Source organism: Anomaloglossus baeobatrachus, chromosome 2, assembly GCF_048569485.1.
Source record: "Anomaloglossus baeobatrachus isolate aAnoBae1 chromosome 2, aAnoBae1.hap1, whole genome shotgun sequence".
Classification (NCBI taxonomy): domain Eukaryota; kingdom Metazoa; phylum Chordata; class Amphibia; order Anura; family Aromobatidae; genus Anomaloglossus; species Anomaloglossus baeobatrachus.
The window spans coordinates 752,546,167-752,565,950 of NC_134354.1; the positions used below are offsets into that span (position 1 = coordinate 752,546,167).

Here is a 19,784-nt window from a genome sequence, read left to right on the forward strand (position 1 = left end):
TTTAGCCCAAACAAGTCTCTTCTGCTTGTTGCCTGTCCTTAGCAGTGGTTTCCTAGCAGCTATATTACCATGAAGGCTGCTGCACAAAGTCTCCTCTTAATAGTTGTTCTAGAGATGAGAAGGTGTGTCCAAACTTTTAGTCTGTCCAAATTAGGGGATTTTCGTTTAGGACCAAATTTATTGTGATTGAATCGAATGCCAGCTCAAAAGAAAAAAAAATACCAGGCCATGACCCTATGGGTCATATAAAGGAGTAAATGCCAAATACCAAGCATTTATGTTCTGGATAGCAAATCTTGGCACCATAACTGGGACTTTTGGACTTTGCTAAGGAGGTATGAAATATTGAATTTATAGACCCAGGACACTGTAGGGCTGGCGTCTCTGCAGAGAAACAGACTTACTCACTGCCCCTGCTGGGTTGTGTCCTCCCCGCACTTACCTGGGAATACATGTGTGCTGCTGCCTCCTTCCCCTCCCAGGCCCTGTACATGCCACACAGGGTTCCCAGGAGTGCACCTAAGACATGCACATTGGCCCTCCTCTTAAAGGGGTGCTATTTCCAGGAAATGTCTCTCAGCCTATGCCTTGAGGCACTGTGTATTTAAGGCACCCTCCCATTAGGGGAGGTGCCTTCACAATACTTCTAGATAGTCAGTCTCCAGTCTGCTATCTAGATAGTTGTCAGGACTTGAGTTTCTATCCCTTTATCCCTGTGTCTGTCTCCAGTACCTGCTTTCCCATACCTGTCTATCCCTGCCATGACCACCATACCTGTCCATACTCACCTGTCCAGCCTGCCTCAGTCATCCCACCTGTTCCTAGCTATTCCTGAGTCCGTTACCTGTCCTGGGGGTCAGCTGCCACAGTCCGGGGGGTCAGCTGCCGTGGGAGTGGTACCTGGTGTTCACCTTGCGGTGGGCACTTAGTTAAACCCCTCTCTCTGAAGGGTAAGCCTGAGTCCCCCTGTGGTCCAGTGGGTCCACAAATCCTGCTCGCTGTCCCTACGACAACAGCGAACGTTACAGCTTCCACCAAAAGCATAGAAAATTATTTTTTAATTATATTCTCAACAATGGAACGTTTGTGGAGTAAAAGTTAAAACTAGTGTTTTACGTGGCGGAGTGGACTTTGAGCGACGCTGTGGGAGGGGCCGGAAGGGTGTGATTGATGACTAAACGGGGAGAGAGAGGCAAGCGGGTATGGAAATATGATGTGGAGCGACACGGCTGATGGAGGAGACTTTTCTATTAGACTGAGGTATTATTGCATAATTTAAACTTTTGTTTATCTGTGGAGCCATGTTGTTTGTAGGCTCAATTTATATAACTGATCTAAGAATCTTTTTTTTTTTTTTTTTTTTAATACAGAGGAAGAACCTGATTTATAGACAACATATGCTTTTTCAATGTACGCTTTTACTAGTTATATACGATGCAATATATTTTCTCTGTATTGATTCTTAGTTGTTTAATAAAAAAGATCTGATTTAAAAAAAAATTATATTCTTAACTTTTGAAGAATAATCTCCACCTCTCTGCCACTTTAAAAGATTTTATTGTAAATTGAGCAATTCACTTGCCTATGGTAAGAAAATAACTCAACATGCATATTTTATGAAGGCCTGTCATATTTACGAATAACTCTATCATTATTCAGATATTGTCTAAAAATAAAAATGTATGTTGTTTTAAGGTCAGAATTTTTTTTTAAAGACTACTTCCTTAGCCAGCCTGCCATCCAATTATCTCCTCCATCGCTTAGATCAAAAACAGCGGCAGTAGTGAACTTCCGCACTCGCCCGGCAATTTCAAAGAGAAGTCTGTAGAAATTACAACATTACCAGCTAAATAAATGCCAGGTTGGCATGCCGAGATTGCATGGCATAAAGCTAAGGTTTTTATCTCAAATGCGAAGAAACCAACAAAGTAACGTTATGTTTCTTCTACTGAAGTCAGTAAAATGTATCTCTTAAGGAAAAGATTAGAAGAAAAGAAACCTTTCAATGTGAGAAACAAACCAGGTGATTGTTAGGTAGAAGATGGACTTACAAACAAGGGATCAAACAAAGGATCAAAACAAGGAGATTTTGAAAATTGTGTTCTGAAACCAAGCAAGTCTATCAAATTTTTCATGCCCAATGGTCTCAATTCGAGAAGTGAACTTCAAGCCGGTAGAGAGAAAATACAAATGTGGGGATTGCGAACTACAGGCATTGAAAAACTTTGCTAAAAAGAACCAATGAAGTCTCATCTTCTTGTAAACTTAGTATAAAGACCGCTTTACACGCAATGACATCGCTAACGAGATGTCGTTGGGGTCACGGAATTCGTGACGCACATCCGGCGTCGTTAGCGACGTCGTTGCGTGTGACACGTACGAGCGACGGCTAACGATCAAAAATACTCACCACATCGTTGATCGTTGACACGTTGTTGATATTCAAAATGTTGTTGATCTTCTGGGATGCAGATTGTTCGTCCTTCCTGAGGCAGCACACATCGCTATGTGTGACACCCCGGGAATGACGAACAACAGCGTACCTGCGTCCTCCGGCAACGAGGTGGGTGTGTCGTTCATGCGGCTGCTCTCCGCCCCTCCGCTTCTATTGGTGGACTTCTGTGTGATGTCGCTGTGATGCCACACGAACCGCCCCCTTAGAAAAGAGGTTATTCGCCGGCCACAGCTACGTCGTTAGGAAGGTAAGTATGTGTGACACGTACTACCGATTTTGTCCACCACAGGCAGCGATTTGCCTGTGATGCACAAACGACAGGGGCGGGTACAAATGCTAGCGACATCGCTAGAGATGTCGCTGCGTGTGAAGCCCCCTTTAGTATAAGAAGTCCAGATATCTGGAAAAGACAACAATGCCTAGAAGAGCTGAAGGGTCAAGCAGAAGAGGATAACCAAATGCAAGGTAGAGGAGGACAACGCCATTAAGGGCTCACTCACACCACTATATTAATTGAATGAGTGATATCCAACTTTTTATCGGATAATACTCAGACAAATGATATGCAATAGAAAAGTTAGAAAATGGCAGGTCACCTGTCCTTGAAGAATTGATCTAATGGGAAAGCTATTCTTCTTGCGGAGACTGACACAGCATTCCAACATGCCAGTGGTGAGGAGACTTTAAGCCAAAATGCTCCTCTGGGAAATATGCAAATTGTCTCTTCAGGGAGAAAGAAGACAAACTCTAGTGCCACCTTTTGGAGGTGAAAAAAGCAATATATGGTGGGGGCGGCGAAAGCAACAAACTCTAGTGCCTCCTATTGGAAGTAGCAATCCTAAAAGTCAAAAGTGACCCTTTAACGGACCTTGTCATATGATCTAGGATTTATGCTATTTCAGAATCTTAATTTGCAGAAACGGTGTTTCGAGATGGTTGTTCCTCGTCAGTGCAAAGTATGACATCTGATCTGGCAGTATGAGATGCTAAGATGGGGTCTAAAGGGAAAGCACTAGAGTTTGTTAACTTACTCCCTGAAGAGACAATTTGCATATTTCTCAAAGGAGCATTGCGGCTTAAAGACTCTGGCATGCTGGAATGTTGTGTCAGTCTCCGCTAGAAGAATAGCTTTCCCCTTAGACCCTGTCTTAGCCTCATATATAGCCAGATGAAATTGAATACTTTGCACTGCTGGGGGACAACTATCCCAAAACACCGTGTCTGAAAATTGAGGTTCTGATCTGGCATAAATCCTAAGTCATATGACAAGGCTTGTTAAAGGGTCACTTTTAACTTTTAGGATTACTACCTCCAATAGGTGGCGCTAAAGTTCATATCCTTCCTCCTTGAAGAGACAATTTTCATATTTCCCAGAGGAGCATTGCAGCATAAAGTCTCCTCAACACTGGCATGCTGGAATGGTGTGTTGGTTTCTGCTAGGAGAATAGCTTTCCCTTTAGACACCGTCTTAGCCTCTCAAAGCCAGATCAGATCTCATACTTTGCTCTGACGAGGGACAATCACTCCGTAACACCGTGTCTGCAAATTGAGATTCTGATCTAGCATAAATCCTAAGTCAGGTGACAAGGTTTATTAAAGGGCTACTTTTGACTTTTAGTATTGCTATCTCCAATAAGTGGCACTGAAGACACGATTTGCAAAATGGATGTCACAGAAATCCTTGTGCAAGGAAGAAGAAGTAAGAAATATGCCATATCTCATTGATACTTTTCGGTCTTATCTTTATGGAGGATTTCCATTGTGACGATCTTGTAGAATTTTGGAATAAATGGGATTTTAAGCCATCTGGATGCTGTATACTTCTTCTTCCACCAGTTACAAATGATATGTAATGGGGCAGTGCTGATCAGCATTATTTTTCTCACACAAATTCAGCATGAGAAAAATAATGGCTGCATGCTGAGATTTGCCGTGCACATCGCATGCCACTCACCCATTCACGTCTATGGGTGCACGGAAAAAATTGGACTGGACTTGGATGGCATTAAAGTACAATCCAATTTCCATAGACTCATAAAATGGAGAAGATGGAGAAACTTTGTTCATGAAAGAGAATCGGATCACACTGTGCTGAAACTAACCAAACTCAGATTAACCTGATTCACTCAGATGAGAGAATCTAGGGACGTGTGACCATAGCCTTTCCATGAGAATATTACTTGACAAACCAAAAAGATGTCTACAAGACCATTTGGTCAAACTCTTTTCCTATACCCGTGAGGGCTTGCTCACAAGCGTGTATAACACGGCTGAGTGCTATGTCATGTTTTATGGGATAGCACTCGCTACAATGTCATACTATGGGGCAGTGCCAACGTGTGATTTCTTTCTCATGGCAATCCAGCATGAGATAACAAAAAACACTCACCTATACAAGTCTATGGGTGCGTGGAAATCATCACACAGCACTCAAGTGTCATCCATATGTAGTCCAATATACTCCGACACAGACAACGGAGAAGATGGAGAAATTAAGCTCTCCGTCTTCTCCGCACCTGTGCTCCGATTCTCATATGCGAGATATATTGGGAAGCTCTGGATGGAGCAGGCTCTCTTTAGCCACTAAGCTTGGGGTGGCTGAGACCTATAGTGCCGCCCAGTCTGGCAGTAGGGCTGTGTCTTCTGTCCTTGCTTTGGCCAATTGGAAAGCCCCCACGCCCTACTAATGCTATACCATCTTATTTCTGAGAGACGCAAGATTTAGTTTAGTTTGCGGTTTGTTCTCAGCTCCTGTATTGTTTACCAATTTCCATTTCAAACCTTGCCCCATTTACTGACTTCTCTTGAGCCTTCTGATTTTTTTTTTCCTTTACTGCCTTCACTGTTCTGGCCCATCATCTTTACTACTCCTGCCAGCCTGCAGACCTGGTCAGCAGCCTACTACAGAGGCCGCTTATAGATCCCTGTACAGGAACTGAAGGGTGAAGGCCAGGGAAACCCCTGAGATATGGTAAAAAGAGTTTGCATGTTGTGTTCATAGAGTTGTGCGCATGGTCCTTACATAGGACATGCTGAGGGATCTGCATGGAGGTCCTTACATAGGACTGCTGTGAAGGATTAGGTGAATAGCAAGGTGACTTTTTATTCCCACTGTTTTCTGACCCACATCAGCAAACCAGTGGCCAGCTAGCACAAAATAAAAAGTTTGAATTCATGATATTCAGATTTTTTGGGTAAAAATTGCTTATCTCTACTCTAATGGAAGCCCATAAGGTCTCCTGACTGGCTTCAGCCTATGCTTTAGCGGTATAGTGTTACGGCAGTGTCACGGGTGACAGACAGTCATGTGGTTTCTGGTCATAGAAGGTCACAGCATCTGGCTGCACAGAATGCTCCCTGACTTTCTATTGTTCCTGCTGTCAGTATTCATTGGTATAGGTAGCTTTCCTGCTGGATTCACTTCTCTACCTTTTAGACTCAGCAGGAGCTCGCCTTCCACCCAGCTGTTGATCAGCAGTAGTCCCTTGGTGTTTAAATATCCCTTCCTTACTTGGACTTGTGCTGGTGATATTTGTCAGTTTCTTCAAGTCTTGTTGGCAAGCAGGTGGCTTGTACTCCTCTATGGTATCATTGCTGAAAACTCTGCTGAACTCCTACCTAAGTCATCTGTGGATGAATAGTTCATACACTTTCCACCTTGTGTCCTCTATAGTTGTATAGTGGGGGTTGACGAAGAGCTCATCCCATCCGTTCCCTATTTTGGGTCCAGCACTAGGGATACTAGGGTCAGGTATCTGGCTCGGCGCATAGGTGCGGGACCTATCTAGGGTGGTAAGGGACCCCAGGGACCAGCAGTAGATTTGGTAAGGGGTCACCATCTTCCCTTTCCCTAGACACAGGGTTTACCTTTCCTTCTATTTCACCTTGAGCTTGGTACTTTACCGTACCTAGCGTGACATATGGGTACTGATTATTATTTCATTTGAGAAGCAGTTTTATATATATATATATATATATATATATATATATATATATATATATATATACTAATGCTGCAGTCATTGAACAATTACATTTGATCCTGTAGCATTGTATATGTCTTTGCGGCAGTACTATTCTGGTGGCAGGCCAAGACTGGTCCACAAGGGAACACAGAAATGCCCTCATGGGTCCCTATGCAGTAGAGGGCCTCACACCATTTAACATAAGCACTTATATAAATATATATACGTTTGGACACACCTCCTCATTCAAAGAGTTTTCTTTATTTTCAAGACTCTGAAAATTGTAGATTCACATTGAAGGCATCAAAACTATGAGTGAAAACATGTGGAATGAAATACTTAAAGTGTGAAACAACTGAAAATAGGTCTTATATTCTAGGTTCTTCAAAGTAGCCACCTTTTGCTTTGATTACTGCTTTGCACACTCTTGGTATTCTCTTGATGAGCTTCAAGAGGTAGTCACCGGAAATGGTCTTCCAACAGTCTTGAAGGAGTTCCCAGAGAAGCTTAGCACTTGTTGGCCCTTTTGCCTTCACTCTGCGATCCAGATCACCTCAAACCATCTCGATTGGGTTTAGGTCTGGTGACTGTGCAGGCCAGGTCATCTGGCGTAGCACCCCATCACTCTTCTTCTTAGTCAAATAGCCCTTACACAGCCTGGAGGTGTGTTTGGGGTCATTGTCCTGTTGAAAAATAAATGATGGGCCAACTAAATGCAAACCGTATGGAATAGCATGCCGCTGCAAGATGCTGTGGTAGCCATGCTGGTTCTGTATGCTTGCAATTTTGAATAAATTCCCAACAGTGTCACCAGCAAAGCATCCCCACACCATCACACATCCTCCTCCATGCTTCACAGTGGGAACCAGGCATGTAGAGTCCATCCGTTCATCTTTTCTGTGTCTCACAAAGACACGGTGGTTGGATCCAAAGATCTCAAATTTGGACTCATCAGACCAAAGCTCAGATTTCTACTGGTCTAATGTCCATTCCTTGTGTTCTTCAGCCCAAACAAGTCTCTTCTGCTTGTTGCCTGTCCTTAGCAGTGGTTTCCTAGCAGCTATTTTACCATGAATGCCTGCTGCACAAAGGCTCCTCTTAACAGTTGTTCTAGAGATGTGTCTGCTGCTAGAACTCTGTGTGGCATTGACCCGGTCTCTAATCTGAGCTGCTGTTAACCTGCGATTTCTGAGGCTGATGACTCGGATAAACTTATCCTCCGCAGCAGAGGTGACTCTTGGTCTTCCCTTCCTGGGGCGGTCCTCATGTGAGCCAGTTTCTTTGTAGCGTTTGATGGTTTTTGCCACTGCACTTGGGGACACTTTCAAAGTTTTCCCAATTTTTCGGACTGACTAACCTTCATTTCTTAAAGTAATGATGGGCACTCGTTTTTCTTTACTTAGCTGCTTTTTTCTTGCCATAATACAAATTCTAACAGTCTATTCAGTAGGACTACAAGCTGTGTATCCACCAGACTTCTGCACAACACAACTGATGGTCCCAACCCCATTTATAAGGCAAGAACCCCCACTTATTAAACCTGACAGGGCACACCTGTGAAGTGAAAACCATTTCCGGTGATTACCTCTTGAAGCTCATCAAGAGAATGCCAAGAGTGTGCAAAGCAGTAATCAAAGCAAAAGGTGGCTACTTTGAAGAACCTAGAATATAAGACATATTTTCAGTTGTTTCACACTTTTTTGTTAAGTATTTCATTCCACATGTGAATTGTCTCTCCAGCAAAGGAGACAAACTCTAGCGCAGCGCCACCTATTGGAAGTAGCAATCCTGAAAGTCAAAAGTGGATTTTTAACAATCCTTTGCATATGACTTAAGGCCGCTTTACATGGTACGATATATCTAACGATATGTCGTCGGGGTCACGTCGTTAGTGACGCACATCCGGCATTGTTTGATATATCGTAGCGTGTGACAGCTACGAGCGACTTTGAACGAGCAAAAATACTCACCTTATCGTTGCTCGTTGACACGTCACTCATTTTCAAAATATCGGTCACATTCCTGGATGCAGGTGGTTCGTCGTTCCCGAGGCAGCACACATCGCTCCGTGTGACACCCCGGGAACGACGAACACAGCTTACCTGCGTCCCACCGGCAATGCGGAAGGAAGGGGGTGGGTGGGATGTTACGTCCCGCTCATCTCCGCCCCTCCGCTTCGATTGGGCGGCCGCTGTGTGACGTCGCTGTGACGCCGAACGTCCCTCCCCCTTCAGGAAGAGGATGTTAGCTGCCCACAGCGAGGTCGTTTGGAAGGTAAGTACGTGTGACGGGGGTTACCGACTTTGTGCGACACGGGCATCAAATTGCCCGTGTCACACAAACGATGGGGGCGGGTGCGATCGCACAAGAAGTCGTAGGGTGTAAAGCAGCCTTTAGTATTTATGCCAGATCAGAATCCCAATTCCACATGTTTTAATTCATAGTTTTGATGCCTTCAATGTGAATCTACAATTTTCAGAGTCATGAAAATAAAGAAAACTCTTTGCATGAGGTGTGTCCAACCTTTTGGTCTGTACTATATATATATATATATATACAGTGCCTACAAGTAGTATTCAACCCCCTGCAGATTTAGCAGGTTTACACATTCGGAATTAACTTGGCATTGTGACATTTGGACTGTAGATCAGCCTGGAAGTGTGAAATGCACTGCAGCAAAAAAGAATGTTATTTCTTTTTTTTTTTTTTTTAAAGAGGGTCATTTATTAGTCAACCCCTCAAACCACCAGAATTCTGTTTGGTTCCCCTAAAGTATTAAGAAGTATTTCAGGCACAAAGAACAATGAGCTTCACATGTTTGGATTAATTATCTCTTTTTCCAGCCTTTTCTGACTAATTAAGACCCTCCCCAAACTTGTGAACAGCACTCATGCTTGGTCAACATGGGAAAGACAAAGGAGCATTCCAAGGCCATCAGAGACAAGATCGTGGAGGGTCACAAGGCTGGCAAGGGGTACAAAACCCTTTCCAAGGAGTTGGGCCTACCTGTCTCCACTGTTGGGAGCATCATCCGGAAGTGGAAGGCTTATGGAACTACTGTTAGCCTTCCACGGCCTGGACAGCCTTTGAAAGTTTCCACCCGTGCCGAGGCCAGGCTTGTCCGAAGAGTCAAAGCTAACCCAAGGACAACAAGGAAGGAGCTCCGGGAAGATCTCATGGCAGTGGGGACATTGGTTTCAGTCAATACCATAAGTAACGTACTCCACCGCAATGGTCTCCGTTCCAGACGAGCCCATAAGGTACCTTTACTTTCAAAGCGTCATGTCAAGGCTCTTCTACAGTTTGCTCATGATCACTTGGAGGACTCTGAGACAGACTGGTTCAAGGTTCTCTGGTCTGATGAGACCAAGATCGAGATCTTTGGTGCCAACCACACACGTGACGTTTGGAGACTGGATGGCACTGCATACAACCCCAAGAATACCATCCCTACAGTCAAGCATGGTGGTGGCAGCATCATGCTGTGGGGCTGTTTCTCAGCCAAGGGGCCTGGCCATCTGGTCCGCATCCATGGGAAGATGGATAGCACGGCCTACCTGGAGATTTTGGCCAAGAACCTCCGCTCCTCCATCAAGGATCTTAAGATGGGTCGTCATTTCATCTTCCAACAAGACAACGACCCAAAGCACACAGCCAAGAAAACCAAGGCCTGGTTCAAGAGGGAAAAAATCAAGGTATTGCAGTGGCCTAGTCAGTCTCCTGACCTTAACCCAATTGAAAACTTGTGGAAGGAGCTCAAGATTAAAGTCCACATGAGACACCCAAAGAACCTAGATAACTTGGAGAAGATCTGCATGGAGGAGTGGGCCAAGATAACTCCAGAGACCTGTGCCGGCCTGATCAGGTCTTATAAAAGACGATTATTAGCTGTAATTGCAAACAAGGGTTATTCCACAAAATATTAAACCTAGGGGTTGAATAATAATTGACCCACACTTTTATGTTGAAAATGTATTAAGATTTAACTGAGCAACATAACTTGTTGGTTTGTAAGATTTATGCATCTGTTAATAAATCCTGCTCCTGTTTGAAGTTTGCAGGCTCTAACTTATTTGAATCTTATCAAACCTGCTAAATCTGCAGGGGGTTGAATACTACTTGTAGGCACTGTACATACACACACACACAAAATAGTCAAAATTGCTGGTTTTGATTATTTTTGATATTTTTTTACTTTCAGCAGATGGAACATGGACTCAATGATAATGAGAGGTAGAATTGTTTTATTTTTTGTTTTCTCCTTGCAAATTGAAAAATAGACAAGCAAAACTTTATAATAACAGACTTTTAGAAATCTGGAGAAAAAGCCAATAAAAGTGAAACTGCAGTCGAGAGATATATAATTTAGATGACTTTTTCAGAAGAGACTCTTAATAAAAAAAATCTATATAAAGGAACAAACAATCTATATCTCTCGCTGAATGGTCTGATAAATTGAGAAATGCACATTCACAATCTTTATATAAACAAAAATGCAGCAAGGAATTACTTTGTCATTTTATGTGAGCAAGTAGAAGTATATGTTGTCCGCTGCCAGTGGGTTCTTAAAGGAGTAGTTTTAAGGCTTAGGAATATTATACCATGATCCTATATCTTACTGCGTCTCTAAAGGACATTAAAGGATATCTGCTTTTGGAGTGATCTTTGAGACTGCTTAAAGACAATTATGGAGTAAAGGGATGCATACTTCCCAACCACCCCAGATCCAGCGATACATTCATGAATTTGTGGACCTGTTTCAGAAGGTAGGGTGTAAAGCCTGCTTTAAATGTTACGATTCTGCATACGATATCGTATGCGATCGTAACCGCCCCCATCATATGTGCGGCACGTTCAATTTTGTTGAATGTGCCGCACAAACAATTAACCCCCGTCACACATAGTTACCCGTCCATATGACCTCGATGTGGGCGGCGAACGTCCACTTCCTGGATTGGGAGGGACGTTCGGCGTCACATCGACGTCACGCAGCAGCCAGCCAATAGAAGTGGAGGGGCGGAGCTGAGCGGGATGTAAATATCCCGCCCACCTCCTTCCTTCCGCATTACCGGCGGGAGCCGTGGGACACAGGTAAGATCTGTTCATCGTTCCCGGGGTGTCACACACTGCGATGTGTGCTACCCCGGGTACGATGAACAACCTGACATTCAATTTATGAGGAATGAACGACGTGCATGCGTTTTACCGTTCAATCGCAATCGCACGTAGCTGTTACACACTGCCATGTACCTTACGATGCCGGATGTGCATCACTTACGACGTGACCCCGCCGACACATTGTAAGATACATTGCAGCGTGTAAAGCGGGCTTTAGAGTAAAGTTAGGTTTGTCAGGTCTCCACAAGGAGAAAAGTTTTCCCCTTTGGCCCCAGTATAGCTTGTCATATGGCCAGATCAGATCTCATACTTTGCACTGACGAGGGGCAACCACCCCGAAACACCGTGTCTGCAAATTGGGGTTCTGATCTGGCATAAATCCTTAGTCATATGAAGAGGCTCATTAAAGGGTCACTTCTGACTTTTAGGATTGCTACTTCCAATAGGTGGCACTAGAGTTTGTCTCCTTCCTCTCTGGAGAGACAATTTGAATATATCACAGAGGAGCATTGCAGCTATAAGACTCCTCATTGGCAGCCAGACTGGTTTGTCAGGTCTCATCAAGGAGAAAAGGTTTCCCCTTACACCACACTAAAGCTTCTCATATTGCCAGATCAGATCTCATACTTTTCACTGACGAGGGGTAAACACCTTGAAACACCGTGTCTCAAAATTGAGGTTCTGATCTGGCATAAATCCTTAGTCATATGAAAAGGCTCGTTAAAGGCTCACTTTTGACTTTTAGGATTGCTACTTCCAATAAATGGCACTAGAGTTTGTCTCCTTTCCCCCTGGAGAGACAAATAGAGTAAAAGAAGTGATTCTTTACTGTACGAGCAGTAAGATTATGGAACTCTGTGCCACATGATGTTATAGTGGTCGATTCATTAAAAAAAAGTACAAGGATGGTCTGGATGCCTGTGTGAGAGAATAGGTCCATTTTGTTCTTATGGTTTCCATCTTGTCGTATAGTTGCTAATGTCAGAAGGCTCAGCTAATACTGTTGGGCGGGGAAGTTTCACATTTCTGTTCCCACTCCTTTTGTTCCTATTGGCTCATAAGTTGGAGCCAATTTTTCCTTTGTCTGTGACCTTATATAAACTGATCACATGTACTAATAAAGCAGAAACGTTCAGTACACCACAAAGTGTGTGTGCTGTATTGATTTCCCAAGCGCTTGTAAAGCAAATCTTATTAATTTGGAGTTACAGAGGCATAGAAGGAGTGTATTTTGCTCACATCTGTCTTGAAAAATATAATATTACTGGTTATGTGCCCTAGATTCTGTAATGGGGTGTTGATCCAGGGATCTAGCCTGATTGCCATATGTGGCGTCGAGAAGGATTTTTTTCCCCTAATATGGAGATTACTGCCTGCCCCAGCATTATTTTTTGCCTTCCTCTTGATCAACATGTTAAATTATGGGTTCAACTAGATGGACAGTCTCCAGAACCCATCACTTTTGGCAGGACCCATCTACCAGTATGTTGGGCAGTGGATTGCAGGAGCAGAAGTGAACACTGCCCTTGTCCATGTGTACAGAAGAACAAATTGGACACCAGTCTAGGGGAGTTTTAATCATTTTGCTCATCTTGTTAAATGAAGACTGATCCTTTTATTGTCTGGAGGGACAGGCCAATGTCATCAGAATTCTTCTCTCTGATAAATCAGAAGACATCAACACTGACAGTGGATGGAGAAATGGGACAAGTTAGAGAAAAGTGGAAGCCTGCTGTCATGGGTGTGTCAATTGTAAAAGATAGTCCTATGGTGTCCGGATATAGAAGACTGCAGTGTTTGGCTGCACAAACTGCTCCCTGATCTTCTATTAATCTTGCTTGGTGTATATGGTAGCTTATGTGTCTCCAATGCTTAGGGTTTATCCTTTTCGCTTTAGGACCCTACAGAGTTCATCACCCTTACAGCTGTTCTAATCAGCACTTCCTTTTATGTCCTTAAATACTCTCATTTAATTCTGGTCTGTGCTGATGATAACTCTATGTACAGATCCTGAGTGCAAGCAGTCGGCTTGCAATCATCTGGAGTAGAGTAACTTAATTGTATATTGCAGTTCCTCTCCCTGAATCTTTTTGAAGATAATTTATTTGTTATTTTGCCTTGTTTGTTATCCCTGTGTGCCCTTTAGCTCTTAGTGGGGTTGACCTATTTCCTAACTAGGGCCCAGATCAGGGTCAGCATAGGGTCAGGTATCCGGCTCGGTGCATTGGTGCAGAACCTATCTAGGGCGGTGAGGAAAGCCAGGCCCAGCGGTAGGCTTGGTCAGAGGTCACCATCTCCCTCTTCCCTGGATAAAGGGTCTCCCTTCCCTTTCACCATTCACTGGGTACTTCCCTGTACCTAGAGTGATACCTGCCAACTAAAGCAACAAACTCAGAAACCTAACTCCATTGGAAGGGCCAGGTTTACACATTTCAACACCCTAGGCCAAAGCAGATAATTCTACGCCACCTCTCCCTGGAACTTGTGTCACTCACTGCTACTAACTTTGCCCCCTTACTTACATTTTCTGTCACAGAAGCTACGGCGACAGAGATGGAAGCAGAAAGCCGGTGCTGCACTCACATCTCCTACAGCATCTATCAACCATGACCCAGGACATCTTCAGAGGGGGTAAGAAACTGTAGCAAGTAACTGCAGAGCTGAACTAAGTAAGTCTGAGTAAGACACCACAAGCTGTAGAGGTGGGCAACGTAAACTTACAGCTCAATTTATATAATGTATAAATTTATGGATGTAAATTTATTTAATGTGTAAATGTATGGACCTAAATTTAAAAACATGATTTTATAAGGACATTTCAAAATAATACAAATGTGTAAATATTTGGTGATTTCTCCTGTATATATGCACAACTTACTGCTGAGCCTTGGGCATAGCTTGGCCTTATGGGAAATTAAGCCTTGTCCATTGAGAGTGGCAAAGCTCAAACCAGCCATGTGCAAAGGCATAATGATCAAGACTTGAAGGGGGTCAAGGGAAGCCCCGATCCTTGGGTTTGCATGAAAATATACTTAAAAAACACAATGTTTTTTTATAATCCTGTCCTTTTTTCTTGCAAGATTTTCCAATGGATGAACTTCAAAGAGGTGTGGTGTATACATATTTGCATAAAAGGGTGTGGTTATTTATGGGGCGTGATCAAAATGGGGTGGGGCTTAAAGTGGGAATTAAGGCCCCTTTCACGCATCAGTTTTTTGTCATCAGTCATAATCCATTTTGTGAGTGATGTGACGAAATCCGTCACAGATTGTGGAAAAGTGATGTGACGGATCCAGTAAAAAAACGGATCCGCCGTACCACTTTTTTCATGGGAAAGGTTATTTGCCGATGAAAACCTATATTGAGAGAGGGAGAGGTGATACGAAACGAGAGGAGATGAGAGGAGAGGGAGATTTTCTGACCAGAATGGACTTTACACATCTGAGCATGCTCGGTTAGCAAAAAACGGACCCCGTTCAGGATTCCGTCAATAGTCGGATTGTGACGGATCCAGTGCCAATAGGCTCCCATTATAACAAACGACAGCCGACGACGGATCCATGGCTGTTAGTTTTTTCAACACACACAAAAAACGTTCATCTGGACGTCGGCTCAGTTGGCCACAAACATTTTCCGATGGATCTGTCGCACAACGGATGAAACGTGAGGCCATCCGTCTCTAATACAAGTCAATGAGAAAAAACAGATCCAGCACTGGATCGGTTTTTTTCACAAAATGACGGATTGCGACTGATGGCAAAAATCTGATGTGTGAAAGGGGCCTTAAGAGTTGTGTGTTATGATCCGGAACCATGGAAGATCACAATGTATCATTGGCAAAAAAGGTGACAAGAGCATTGGCAACTAATCTGGCCGCCATCCCCTTACTAACCATCAACACTAGAAGTAGCTGAGGGGTGAACTATGATCGTATGCACCGCGAACCCAGCCGGAGAACTAGCTATCCTAAAAGAAGGAATGATGAATAACTCTCTGCCTCAGAAATAGACCGCAAAAGGTATAGCAAGCCCCCCACATTCAAAGACTACGGTGATATAGGAAAATACAATACACAGATGGAGAATAGGTTTAGCAAAGGTGAGGCCTCACTAACTAAATAGAAAAGGATAGGAAAGGGGCTGATGGTGGCCAGAGAAAAACCCTATAAAAACCCAAATACCTGATAGTACAAAAAGGCCCTCAGATCGCATGATCTGCACTCTGTCCTATATCAGGTGCTCTTGTGAAACCAATGAACAGAAAACAGGAAAAATTACAAATTCAAGAAGCAACAAACACATGGACTTATAGGAGCAATACTATAAACATAGCTGCAGGGAGCTTCCCAGCAAAGCAACTGAGAGGGAAGATTCCTGCATGCAAATAAACTGACAATAACCACAATAATTGACAACCCAGATAAGAACAAAAGAACAAAAACATCATAAGAAAGAACCAAGCACTTATCTAGGGTAGAAGTGGTCTGGAGCAAGATGAAAAGGCTTGTGAAGCACATAATGATAACCGGCCCAGACAGCCAGGAGACCAGACATAAATAGGCAGAGCGTTAGCAATGGAAACGCCCATTGCTCAAGAACACCTGGTCTCTGTCAAACCATTCCTGGCCACAAGAGGGAGCCTCACAGCAGCAACAGCATAACTGACATTCACAACAGTTGTGTAGGAAAAGAAGTAGACTTATAAGTTGTCTCCACTTTCAAAGGCATCGATGTAAATGGAGATGTAATAAAGGGAAAAAGCAAAGGGTGTTACCAGAAATGCCGAGAAATTAAAGTCCTCCATAGGACACAATGCATTAACTAGGGGCTGATTCAATATTGCCATTAAAATAACAGACATGCCCTCCGTCTTCTCGGTAAGATCTCCTGTGAAAGCTTATATTATGTCCATTGCTCACTCAAGGTTAAGTGTGCATCTGCCAGCATAGTATAATATAAATGCAAATGTGCATAAAATACACAGGAATAAGAGCAATATATAGAATTTATGCTCCATCTTAATGCTCTCCACTTACTCCTGGCGTGGGAAATGATAGGTTAGCATGCATACAGATCAATCTCTCCGGTATTGAAATAGTATCTTATAACATTTAATGTGCTGACTTTATTCCGGGAAGCACATTCAGATTTATTCTAACTTTTCCCTACGAAGAACCTGTGACAAGTTTACAAATCCGGCTGTTTAGTTAAAACGCGGCAGCATTCTTCTTGATTTTTTTTTTACTTCCTTGATTAGATAAACCGGATTTCATGACTTGAAAAGTTCTACAATCTGCTAGGAAATTCTATCATCAAATCTTCCTAAGCATCTTCGAGTCAAGATCGATGTCGTAAAATTAAGCGCTGTGAATGTTTAGTATTTAAATCATACTCCCGTCTATAGCCCGATGGTCCAGATAAGGCCAAAATACCAGTGCATCTCAATAAATTAGAATATCATCAAAAAGTTGTTATTTCAGTAATTCAATACAAAAAGGGAAACATATATATTATATAGAGTCATTTCACACAGAGGGATCTATTCCTATATATTATATAGAGTCATTACACACAGAGGGATCTATTCCTATATATTATATAGTCATTAAACACAGAGGAATCTATTCTTATATATTATATATAGTCACTACACACAGATTGATCTATTTCTATATATTGTATTGAGTCATTACACACAAAGGGATCTATTCCTATATATTCTATAGAGTTGTTACACACAGAGGGATCTATTCTTATATATTATATAGAGTCATTACACACAGAGGGATCTATTCCTATAAATTCTATAGAGTCGTTACACACAGAGGGATCTATTCATATATATTATATATAGTCACTACACACAGATTGATCTATTTCTATATATTGTATTGAGTCGTTACACACAGAGGGATCTATTCCTATATATTATATAGAGTCATTACACACAGAGGGATCTATTCCTATATATTCTATAGAGTCATTACACACAGAGGGATCTATTCCTATATATTCTATAGAGTCGTTACACACAGAGGGATCTATTCCTATATATTATATAGAGTCATTACACAGAGGGATCTATTTCAAGTGTTTATTTCTTTTAATGCTGATGATTACGGCTTACAGACAATGAAAACCCAAAAGCCATTATCTCAGAAAATTAGAATAAGCACCATAAAACAACTGCAAAGGCTTCCTAAGAGTTTAAAATGGTCCCTTAGTCTGGTTCAGTAGGCCACATAATCATGGGGAAGACTGCTGACTTGACAGATGTCCAGAAGTCAGTCACTGACATACTCCACAAGGAGGGTAAGCCACAAAAGGTCATTGCTAAAGAAGCTGGCTGTTCACAGAGTGCTGTATATAAGCATATTAATGGAAAGTTGCTTTTAGCAACATTTTTTTAGGAATCAGAAGTTACTTACAGCTCTGATGCTTTCAAAATGTCCGTCTTCCTTTTCAAAATCCACAGGCTGTTCATTCAGAGTCCAGAAGAAGTTGATATCGAGGAGGGGATCATGGATGGCTTTGCAGCTAAGAACAACGCTCTCCCCAACAGTCAGTTCTGTTCTTTTTGGTGTTAGTTCTATTTTTGTAGGTTCTATGTAAACAATAGAGAAGATGACAATTCTTAGATCACTTTTTTTACATGTACGAAGAACATATACTCAGGTATCTACAGAAAAAAGGAATCAACATTGGCATTGGTGGATGAAGGTTGAACTAGATGGACCTAGGTCTTTTTTTCGTCCTATGTAACTATATAACACCTTAGTATTCATTACTGAATTACATATGATGTCATAGGGATATACTGGTCTTAAAATACTTTTATAAGAGTATTCTGGGTAAAAAGGATTTTTAGCCACTACCTTTGCTTGCCCAGTGGAAAAATAAGAAAATGAGAGTTACTCATTCACCATTGCTCCTGTCACTTGGAGTTTTGCACAAACTTTTCTGACTGTCATGGCAGCATTGGACCCTGTTTAGATTGTAGACTCTGACACTCCGCCCGATGGTGTCTCTGGTGTCTGGGATCACCACAGGCAGATTTGGGCGTCAATCTGCTATGTGCTAATTCATAGGCAGGCTAGCAAGAGGTAATCACTACTAGTCTGCTTGCTCCTTTAATCACATGCTGTGGAGAGATCTATCACATCTTCTCTCCTCCTATTTATACTGTTGGAATCCTTCTACCCATGCCAGCTATAGTCTATTCTGTTTTGCTTTTGTGTTGGTCTGTGAGGTGTAGTGTCCTAGACTGTGTCTGGTGAAAGTTGTATTTAGTGGTGCTCTTTGCTTGGAGCGGTTGTAGAGTTTACCCCTGTTGTTTTGTATTTCCTTCTTGCTCTTGTTTTCTTCCTGAAACTCTTGTTGTCTTATCCTGTGTGTGTGCTGTGTGACAGAGTTTTGTTTTTTACCTCGTCTGTCTTTTTCTGTATTTTCTACACACTCCGCCCCTGTACCTCCCAGGGGAGCAGGAGGGGGAATAAGATAAGGACTGGTCAGGAGCAGGGCCAGGAAGGAGACTCAGGTCTCTACACCATTAGAAGTATCCCTGAGGTTAGGGATAGCATATGGTCCTCTAGCTTGGGGGTCCCGATTCCTTGCTATCCCAAAGTATTCATGACAGTGTACCGCCCCGCGGCCTCGGCTGCGACCGCCGAGCCACTCGAGTCCGTGCTCGTACTGCGGGTGGTGGCTCGAGCCTCTCACGAACCCGGGGTCACGTTGCTCTGCAAGGGGTAGTGGCGGTGCACGCAGGGGTTTGGGTAGTTGTTTGGTGGATTTAGCAAAGTTCGTGACGCCACCCATGGGTTGTGGCGATTGTATTGTGGACACCACCGCTGCCGTTGACTAGGCCTCCCGGGGACGGTGTTATGCAGCTTGGTGTTAACCCTCCGTGGGCAGGGGTGATGGTCCCGGGGGCCCGCGGAAAGGTGAGGGCCGGGGTGCTGGGTGCAGGGTCGCGGTGAAGTGCGGCGCGATGCCCGACGGCACTGGTGTACTCACTCTGACACAAGATAACAGAGTCTCTGGGCACCGGTAGTCCGCTCCCAACGTGTAAGTGTCGTAGGAGCCCATTTGCCCACAGGCGCTGGCCCTTTAGATCTCTTGCCTTTGGCGGTGGCACTTATCCGGGATGGTTGGGCTGTTGCCGTCAATCGGGACTTGGGTGGGAATGAACCCCTGAGGTCCAGACCGCAATCAGTAAATTCGACTATCAGGGCGGCTTCTAGCCTA

The 19,784-nt window shown here is 43.2% G+C and overlaps 1 protein-coding gene across 2 annotated transcripts in view; it reads right to left on the reverse strand.

Moving 5' to 3' along the window:
* The window catches only part of CNTN5 (contactin 5), a 2,293,676-nt gene that overhangs the window by 267,522 nt on the left and 2,006,370 nt on the right, over nucleotides 1-19,784 (reverse strand). For both annotated transcript variants that reach the window (XM_075337481.1, XM_075337482.1), the window contains one exon: nucleotides 17,966-18,141. In XM_075337481.1, coding sequence (XP_075193596.1) covers nucleotides 17,966-18,141 — 176 coding nt within the window. The remainder of the gene's footprint in view (nucleotides 1-17,965; nucleotides 18,142-19,784) is intronic.